The sequence below is a fragment of the Chiloscyllium plagiosum genome, chromosome 19 (assembly GCF_004010195.1).
Source record: "Chiloscyllium plagiosum isolate BGI_BamShark_2017 chromosome 19, ASM401019v2, whole genome shotgun sequence".
Taxonomy (NCBI): Eukaryota; Metazoa; Chordata; class Chondrichthyes; order Orectolobiformes; family Hemiscylliidae; genus Chiloscyllium; species Chiloscyllium plagiosum.
The window spans coordinates 63,202,102-63,212,292 of NC_057728.1; the positions used below are offsets into that span (position 1 = coordinate 63,202,102).

Below are 10,191 nucleotides of genomic sequence, written 5' to 3' on the forward strand. Positions count from 1 at the left end.
CCTGTGTGTGGGTGTGAGTGTGTGTGTGTGTGTCTGTGTCTGTGTGGGTGTGAGTGTGAATGTGTGTGTGACATTCACACTCACACCCACACACAGACACACACAAACAGACACACACACAAACAGACACACACACACAAACACACACTCACACAAACAGACACACACACAGACACACACACACTCACACAAACAGACACACACACACACACACATTCTAAATGGGTTCTTCAGACTTACCACTGTGACGGATTCGATCTTCCAGCAACTCACTCTGCTGCGAAGGAATCTTCCTGCTGAATATCTGAGCAGACTGAAGGAACATGGCCTCAACAGCAGAGCCTTTCAGCAGGGCTATCTGATCCTCATGGTCCAACATCTGGAACCCTGCAGAGTAAAGCAGAGGCAGAATTAGCCACCTTACCTCCGGCCAATGCTCCATATTTCACTGGGAAAACTCCCTCATCATAGTCCCAAAGGGCCATTGAGCTTCTTTCTTACTAGAGAGAGAGAGGGAGTGAGAGTGAGAGAGAGAGAGATGATTGGTGGTGGTTCAACTCTTGGGTCCACCCCAGTCTAATACCAGCTCCGCTACAGGAATTGGGCTCCCATTGCAGTGACCGTAGGAAGTCTTGGTGAAATGGGTGTTTCTGGATTACCTGTTTCTTTTCTAGTGACATCATCACTAAACTACTACACCGTGGGCGGCACGGTGGCACAGTGGTTAGCACTGCTGCCTCACAGTGCCAGAGACCCGGGTTCAGTTCCCGCCTCAGGCGACTGACTGTGTGGAGTTTGCACGTTCTCCCCGTGTCTGCGTGGGTTTCCTCCGGGTGCTCCGGTTTCCTCCCACAGTCCAAAGATGTGCAGGTCAGGTGAATTGGCCATGCTAAATTGCCCGTAGTGTTAGGTAAGGGGTAAATGGAGGGGTGTGGATGGGTTGCGCTTCGGCGGGTCGGTGTGGACTTGTTGGGTCGAAGGGCCTGTTTCCACACTGTAAAGTAATCTAATCTACATTGCTCTTGATTGGCTTGGGATGGGACCTTCCTGTGGGACCATCTTTCTTAGCACCAGATTTGGAGGATCTTCTCAAGTCCTCTGGTGTTACTCATCCAGCACTTTCAGGTGCTGTGGTAGATTGTCCAAATATACCAAAGTCTTTAGGAAGTCAGGCACCAATGCGACCTGGAAAACCAGAGTCTTAGACTGAGGTTTGAATCCTTCATCTTTAATCCTCTTTTCCTCAATTGTCCAGAGGCTGAGGTACATTGGACGTGATGCTGAATTTCATTGTCTGTGTCTGCCTACGTAGAGAGGAACATCTGGAGATCTGGGCAGTGAGGTGCAGTAGTTTAGTGATGATGTCACTAGAAAAGAAACAGGTAATCCAGAAACACCCATTTCACCAAGACTTCCTACGGTCACTGCAATGGGAGCCCAATTCCTGTATTACCGAATTTTCAAAACTAGGCCCCATCATTATAAGAAAGTCATTAATCATTCCAAATGGGATTTGAAGGGAAATGTCTTTACCCAGACATTTGCAATGTGAGAGTGTGGCCCTCAGGAGGACAGGGAGTGGCTGAGGTGAATGCAGTTGTATGAAGATAATAACTGAGAATTTCACCTCCCAACTGCCATTTGTTCGACAAATGCTCCCTTTAATGTGTCTGTTTCCTCTGGGAGAAGGATTCAAAACATTTTGGGATGGTGCTGTGCCCTCCAGTATTTCCTCTTCCCAAATTATTAGAGTTTAAGTCTACTCCTAAGCTACAGAAGCTTTCCTTATTAAAATCCCCAATTAGTTCAGTATAGTCCCTTTAGAGAAGATATCTCACTGGCCTTCCCCTGTCTGAGTCTGTTTGTGGCACCACATAGCTACTCCTTACCACTCCCCATCCCCCAACTCACTGAGGCGAGAGCCTCGATTGCATTGAATCTTCACAAAGCAGCCCCTAGCACCCTCTCGAGGGGGCCTGAGGGACGGGGTAATATATATCAGCCTTTTAGCAAAACCTCCAGGCCTCCCCTCCCCAGGAGTGAATGAAAGAAATGACAAATCATGTCACTTACCGGGCAACTTCTTTGTGAATTCAACAAGCACCTGTACATGGCTGGTGGCTGTTTCAGTGAGCAGGAGGAAGTTCTCCTCAGTGCTGCTTCTCTGTTGTAGCTGGAGAGAGACACACACCGAGCAGTCAACACCCTCCATTGTGTAGGTCATTCTTACTCCGCTTTCCCAATAAATTCTAAGAATAGCTCAGATATAGAGTCAAAGAGGTATACAGGAGAGAATCAGGTTCTTCAGCCCAACTAGTCCGTGCTGACCAGATTTCCAAAACTGAATTAGTCCCATTTCCCTGCATTTGGCCCAAATCCCTCTAAACCTTTCCTAATCATGTACCTAGTAAAATACCTTTTAACTGTTGTAATTGAACTCACTTCTACCACTTTCTAGAGTTGTGGAAAAAATGTTGCACTCTTGGATTCAATCATTGAAGTTCTTTTCATACATTCCCTTCTTACGGTTTTACAAGATCAGAGAATGGGTCACTATCCAGCCTGCTCGGATTTGAGTGTGTGTGTGTGTATGTGATGGTTGGTTGTGAAGTAGTGTGTACTGGTGAGTTCAATCCCCATCACCGGCTGAGGTTACCAGGAAGGACTCTCCTTCTCAACCCCTTCCCCTTGCCTGAGACATGGTGACCCCTCAGGTTAGACCACTATTAGTCACCTCTCTCTAATGAGAGAGCACCCCTATGGTCAGGTAAGACTATGGTGACTTGACTGGGCATCCCTAGCAACATCAAGTTTTGTTGCCCATCCCTAATTGCCCTCGGGAAGGTGTGGTAGAGTACCCTTTTGAAATTAGACACCCACTTTGCCATTAGGGAGGAAATTCCAGGATTTTGATTCAACGACAGTGAAGGAACTGCGATATATTTCCAAGTCAGGGTGGTGAGTGGTTTGAAGGGGAGCTTGCAGGGGGTGGTGTTCCCATACAGCTGCTGCCCCTGAGATTCTAGATGGAAGTAGTCATGGGTTTGGAAGGTGCTTTCTGAGGATCTTTGGTGAATTTCTGCAGGGCATCTTGTGGATAATACACACTGCTGCTACTGAGCGTCGGTGGTGGAGCATATTTGTGAGTGTGTTGCCAATCAAGCAGCCTAGCTTGATCTGGGTAGTATTGTGTTACTGGAGTATTGTTGGGACTGCACTCATCCAGGCAACCATCCATCACACTCCTGACTTGTGCCTTGTAGATGGTGGACATGCTTTGGGGAGTCAGGAGGGGAGTCAGGAGGGGAGTTAATCATTCTGTGACCCAGATTCGGGGCTATAGGACTATGAGACCATTCAATCAGCACACAGAGTAGGGAGTGGCAGTAACGTTATTAGACTCATCATTGCAAAGGTGACTGATTAAATTGAGAACACAAACAGAACACAATGATGGCATGCCATTTCAATGCAGCCTTCAAGTTAAGAGACACAAATTAATTATACATTATGAAATGTGCAGTCTCTTGGCACTTTTTAATGGTCATTTTTATTTAATGCTCATTTATTTAAATGATCGATTTATTGCTTTGGATTTATTTTATGAAATATACATTTCACTGTTTTGTAGATCCACAGCTTTCTGAAATTTCCTCGCCCTGGTCCCAAAGGAGAGAGAAATTGAAAAGTGTCCCTCAGTGAGAAAATGTTGGGGATCTCTGACCTGGCTAATATCTTCCCATCAGCTGAACTCACTAAAACTTACATTTCTGTCATTATTCATTCATTTGCTCTTGATGTTTGCTCCGTAAACATTGGCTGCTTATTGGTCTCATCAATATAACAAAGTTTAAGCAAATTTGAAAGGGAAAAGATTAATTCATTTGCTTTTGGGATGTAAAATAACACTAAATAAAGGCACACTCATCCTCCCATTACTTACTAGCTTCTTGGTGACTTCCTGAGGGATTCGATACTTGGAAAAAGCATCAAGGATATGCCTCAGTAGATCTTGTTGCTTCTGGGTGAACTCTATTTTGTGCTGGAAGTATCAGAAACACGATCAAAACCTTAACTCAAATGTGAAACAAAGAATAATTGTGGTTCGACTGAACAATCATCCCATATCACTAATGCAGAGTCTTCTCCCCCTGCTCTCCTGCAGAAATCCCCTCCATACCCACTCCTAGGGAGACTGTGAAATTCCAGTGTTGGGGTCAACCTGACTGAGTTAGGACTGTGACAGCAGCGACCAGGACTGATCAACATGAAGAGTTGGTTACATAGTCCTGTCAAAAGTTGTTAACCTCAGAGCTTTCTTCATTCTGAAGAAGGCTGTCCGGACCCAAAGCTCTGTTTTTCTCTCTCCACAGATACAGCCAGACCTGCTGAGTTTCTCCAGCAATTGCTGTCTTTCTTATGCTCTGTCGTGGGGTGTTACTGGAATTTGATGCCATCCCAAAGTAAACTTGAACTGAGTGGCTTTCTCAGTTATTTCAGAGTGTCAACTGTGGGTCTGGAGTCACATGTAGGCCAGACCAGATAAGGATGGCAGACTTCCTTTCCCAAAAGGAAATTAGTGAGCCAGATGAGGTTTTACGCAAGTTTGACAATAGTTTCATCACCTTTACTGTTGCTCTAGCCTTTCCCCAGTAATCTGCTAATCACAATCATTTATACACACTCAGTTACCAAAGTTGGCTGTGCCCTCCTGATCCCAGATATCCACTTTGGATTCAGTTTGGCATTGGACCAGGCTTATGGGAAGTTCCAGGAATTCCAATCACAATGTGACATGCTGACGTTCTCGTTGACTGGGATTTCACCTATCCCAAGTACTCAGGGCTTGATCGGAGCATGGTGTGATCTCCTGGACATCGAACACGGGGTCAAAGACTCTGGATAAGGGCTGACTCATTTCCAAGCCGCTTCCAAGGATGCCTACCTTGCAGAAGTTCTCTCCCTCCATGTACAAGGATCTCAGGAAGTCTCTCTCTCACTGCACCCCCCGGTCATCCCCTCTGCACTGAAACTCTTACCGCCCTCTCATGACCTGTTCATCTTCCTTCCCAGCAATCCGCCCCACCCTGCCCTCCAACCTATCACTCTCACCCCCGCCACATCCATTTACCTATCACCTTCGCAGCTACCTTCCCCCCAGCCCCACTCTCCCTCCCATTTATCTCTCAGCAGAAAGGCCACCCCCTCATTCCTGATAAAGGGCTTATGCCCAAAACGCTGATTCTCCTGCTCCTGGGATGCTGCCTGACCTGCTGTGCTCTTCCACTCTCGACTCTAATCTTCAGCATCTGCAGTCCTCACTTTCTCCTCAACCATTTCAGACCAACAATGGAGGTGTCTTTACTTGGAGAGCTGTGAACCTTTGGAATTCTCTACCTCCAAAGGTTCTGAAAACTTGTTTGTTCAATAAATCCATGTCTTGCTGAGAAGTTTGACCTCTTGGGGAGTCAAGGGGTACAGTGAGCAGGCAGGAAGCTGGTCAGCCACAATCAGACTGAATGCCGGAACAGGCTGGTGAGGTCAATGGTGAATAGTCAAAACCTTTTCCCCAGGGTAGGGGAGTCCAAAACTAGAGGGCATAGGTTTAAGGTGAGAGGGGGAAGGTTTAAAAGGGACCTAATGGACCCGTTTCTTCTATTGCACAGCCAAAGGTTCAGATGTGTGGACAGCCCAAAGATCATGAAGCAGGAAATTCCACCAACCTCAGGCCTTTCTAAATATGACAAGAAATTAAGGTTATCTGGAAAACTGCTGTACTGTGTTATAGAGCTGTATAGCAGAGAAACAGACCCTTCGATCCAACTCGTCCATGCTGACGAGATATTCTACATTAATCTAGTCCCATTTGCCAACATTTGGCCCATATCCCTCCAAACCCTTCCTATTCATATACCCATCCAGATGCCTTTTAAATGTTGCAATTGTACCAGCCTCCACCCCTTCCTCTGGCATCTCATTCCATACACGTACCACCCTCTGCGTGAAAAAGTCATGTTTAAATCTTTCCCCTCTCACCCTAAACCTATGTCCTCTAGTTCTGGCTCCCTCACCTCAGGGAACAGACTTTGTTTATTTACCGTATCTATGTCCCTCATGATTTTATAAACCTCTATAAGGTCACCCCTCAGCCCCCAACGCTCCAGGGAAAACAGCCCCAGCCTGTTCAGCCTCTCCCTATAGCTCAAATCCTCCAACCCTGGCAACATCCTTGTAGATCTTTTCTGAACTCTTTCAAGTTTCACAATATATTTTCTACAGCATAATATTCCAAAAGTGAATTAAGCCTGTGGTTTATATCAAACACAGAGCAATTTCTGGAAAAACTCAGCAGGTCTGGCAGCATCTATGGAGAAAAATCAGAGTTAATGTTTCGGAAAAGGTTGGTATATCCGCTAGAGAAGGCGTGTTAGGGGGGAGGAAAGGAGTAAACGATAGTTGGCGATGCAGCCCAGAGAGAGAGAGAAACAGTTGGGCAGACATAGGAATGGGGAAAGGTCTGCTCAACTGTTTTTCTCTCTCTCTGGGCTCGCTCTCTACCAATCATTTACTCCTCCATCTCTTCTCTCCGCCCCATCTTCAGCATAGATACCAACCTTTTCTGAGCTACAATCAGTTTTGAAGAAAGGTCACTGGGCCTGAAATGTTAACTTTGCTTTCCCTCCACAGACCTGCTGAGTTTTTCCAGCACTTTCTATTTTTATTTCTGATTCCCAGCATCTGCAGTTTGTTGGTTTTCCCGTAGTTCATCGCTGGTTAAGGAGATCCTTTGTCTATCTTCACCTTTCACATGAGGCCAGGCCTCCCTCTGCCAAAGACTCTCTTTTCCCCAGAGAGCGGCCGCTAGGCTGCTCGAGTTGCTCCGCTCAGTGTCCTCCCTCACTATTGCCACCTGCTGCTGAAGGTCCCGTCACACTTGCCCCTCCCGGAAACCCCATCCCTGTTGGAAATCAAGACCATTTTTACACTTTCTCAGGAAAAGGAAATCTGAATGGCACGGTACAAAGGGAAAACGGTGAACATTTTTACTTTGTTGTGTCTTGTTGTGGAGGTCACTAGTTTGGAATCGACTCCATCAGCAGTCTCTTGGCTGGGCTCCACTGAAGGCAGTGTTGGGGCTTTCCTCAGTCGCTTTGATTTGCACTGAATTTCAGTTAATAGACCTGGAAGCATAGAATGATGTTGCTATGTTAAATTGGCTTCATTTCAAAGATTTCTAGGTACAATTCAATGTCTCCAGTGCTGTAGAACCCAATCATCACCAACGCATCAATTTTTCCAAAAAGGAAGATCTCATGAGGCCTTGCTGACCCTGACCTCTGTCACCTCCTCCAAGCCTAGCATCCTCTAAGATCTCTACACCCAGCTAAATCTGGCCTCTTGAACATCCCCCAACTGTGTTACTATTAAAGGAAGGATATTCTGTTGAGGCTTTTTGACCTTCTCGAGAGGAGACTCACCAGATTACCAGTTGCCAAGGAAACAATTTACACCTCAGGGGATGAGTGAGCTGATTGGTTGGGAAATGGGCTCTGATTGGTAGAGCCATCAGTCAAACCTCCGTTTGCGCCCATGTCTTCAGCTGGGGTTCTCTCCTTAATGGCAGCTTTGCTCAATGGTTAGCACTGCTGCCTCACAGCGCCAGGAACCCAGGTTTGAATCCAACCTTGAGTGACTGTCTGTGTAGAGTTTGTACATTCTCCCCGTGTCTGCGTGGGTTTCCTCTGGGTGCTCTGGTTTCCCACCACAGTCCCAAGATGTTCAGGTTAGGTGGGTTAGCCATGGGAAATGCAGGGTTATGGGGGGGAGTGAGTCTGAGTGGGATACTTTTTGGAGGGTCAGTGTGAACCTGATGGGCCAAATGGTCAGCTTCCACATTGGAGGGATTCTATGACTGAGCCTCTCTGCCTCTCAGGTCTCCTTTAAGCCAACCCTTAAAACCTGTCACTTTGATCAGGGTCTTTGCCCATCTGACCTAATACTCCTTATGTGGCTCAGTTCAAATTTTGTCTGATTATATTCTTGTAAATGGCCTTGATACATGTTAGTATGGTACTATATAAATGCCATTGAGTCATAGAGTCATACAGTGTAGAAACAGGCCCTTCAGCCCACCATGCCTGTGCTGACCAACAAACACCAATCTACACTAATCCCAATGACCTGCACTTGGTCCATAGCCTATCGTGCCCTGGTATTTTAATCGCTCATCCAGAAGATTAGATTAGATTAGATTCCCTAGAGTGTGGAACCAGGCCCTTCGGCCCAACAAGTCCATACCGACCCTCCGAAGAGTAACCCACCCAGACCCATTTCCCTCTGACTAATGTACCTAACACTATGGGCAATATAGCACCGCCAATTCACCTAAACTGCACATCTTTGGACTGTGGGAGGAAACTGGAGCACCCGGAGGAAACCCACGCATACACGGGGAGAATGTGCAAACTCCACACAGTCAGTCACCCAAGGCTGGAATCGAACCTGGCTCCCTGGTGCTGTGAGGCAGCAGTGCTAACCACTGAGCCCCACGAAGCTTCTGGAATGTTGTGAGAGTCTCTGCCTCCATCACCCTCTCAGGCAGCACAGTCAATATTTCTACCGCCCTCTGGGTGGAAAACCTCTTTCTCAGATTTGCTCTAAACCACCTGCTCCTCACCTTAAACCTATGCCCTCTGGTCTTCGACACGTCTGTCATGGGGATAGAAAAAACATCAGCCTTAAGTGCGCAGGTGGGAATGAATAGGTTGAGCTGAAAATGTGTTGCTGGAAAAGCGCAGCAGATCGGCCCGAAACGTCGATTCTCCTGCTCCTTAGATGCTGCCTGACCTGCTGCGCTTTTCCAGCAACACATTTTCAGCTCTGATCTCCAGCATCTGCAGTCCTCACTTTCTCCTAGAATGAAGAGGTTGAGCCAGGTTTCCATGAAGCAGAGTGCACACAGTGCCACAGTTCCTGCTGGAAGCTGAGCCGTGATCTGAGTTCATCCACCTTGTTCTCCAGAGATTGCACATTTGCTCCGAGTAAGCTAGGAAGGGGGATCTTGAAACTGTGTAGTCTCAGTCTTACTAGCAGGTCGGCACGTTTACCCGGTTTCCTCGCAGGTTTGTTACGTTTGAGTGGTCTGGTGGAGTGGATTGTGTCCTATATTCTAAGTCCTTGGTAATAAAGGCAAGCCCCCATATCCCTCCTTCCCCACCTGCCCACTCGTGCTGACAGCTTCAGGGATCTATGGACATGTACACCAAAGTTCCTTCATTCCTCAGCACTCCCTAGGGACCTACCATTCATTGTGTATCACCTCCCACTTATCAGGATTAAATTCTATCTGCCATTGCTCTGCCCAGTTTACCAGCTGATCAATATCAACTATCAACTATCACTACACCACCAATTTTGTTACATCTACAAACTTACTAATTAAACCTTCTACATTCACACCCAAGTTGTTAATGTATATAACAAACAGCAAGGGTCCCAATACCGATCCCGTGGTACACTATCGACAGAGGCTTCCAATCACAAAAAAATGGGATGTTCTTCAGAGGGTCAGTGTGAGCTTGATGGACCAAATGGCCCGTTTCCACACTGTAGGGATTCTGCAGTGATTGAGTCAGTAAGAGCATGACCAATTGTCCAAATTCAATGTCATTTCCCTGCATTATTCCTTTACATCACAGACTGACGGGCAGAGGGGGTGGGGTGGCCATGTTGGTAAGGGATGATATTCAGTCCCTTGCGCGGGGGGACCGAGAATCAGAGGATGTCGAGTCAGTGTGGATAGAGCTGCGAAATACTAAGGGTAAAAAGACCCTCTTGTGAGTTATCTACAGGCCCCCAAACAGTAGTCTGGATGTCGGATGTAAGTTAAATCAGGAGCTGAAATTGGCCTGTCGCAAAGATGTTACTACAGTTGTTATGGGGGATTTCAACATGCAGGTAGACTGGGAGAATCAGGATGGTATTGGACCTCAAGAAAGAGACTTTGTGGAGTGCCTCAGAGATGGATTCTTAGAACAGCTGGTGCTGGAGCCGACCAGGGAGAAGGCAATTCTGGATCTGCAACTGTGCAACGAACCAGAATTGGTCAGGGACCTAGAAGTGATGGAGCCATTGGGTAATAGTGACCATAATACAATAAGCTTCAATCTGCAATTTGAAAGGGAGAGGGTA

General features: G+C 46.8%; 1 protein-coding gene across 3 annotated transcripts in view; it reads right to left on the bottom strand.

Moving 5' to 3' along the window:
- Positions 1–10,191, bottom strand: part of nr1h4 (nuclear receptor subfamily 1, group H, member 4) — a 117,441-nt gene that overhangs the window by 34,025 nt on the left and 73,225 nt on the right. For all 3 annotated transcript variants that reach the window (XM_043708719.1, XM_043708720.1, XM_043708721.1), the window contains 4 exons: positions 7,048–7,181; positions 3,944–4,042; positions 2,074–2,173; positions 241–387 (listed from right to left, as the gene is read on the bottom strand). In XM_043708719.1, the coding sequence (XP_043564654.1) occupies positions 241–387; positions 2,074–2,173; positions 3,944–4,042; positions 7,048–7,181 (480 nt within the window). The remainder of the gene's footprint in view (positions 1–240; positions 388–2,073; positions 2,174–3,943; positions 4,043–7,047; positions 7,182–10,191) is intronic.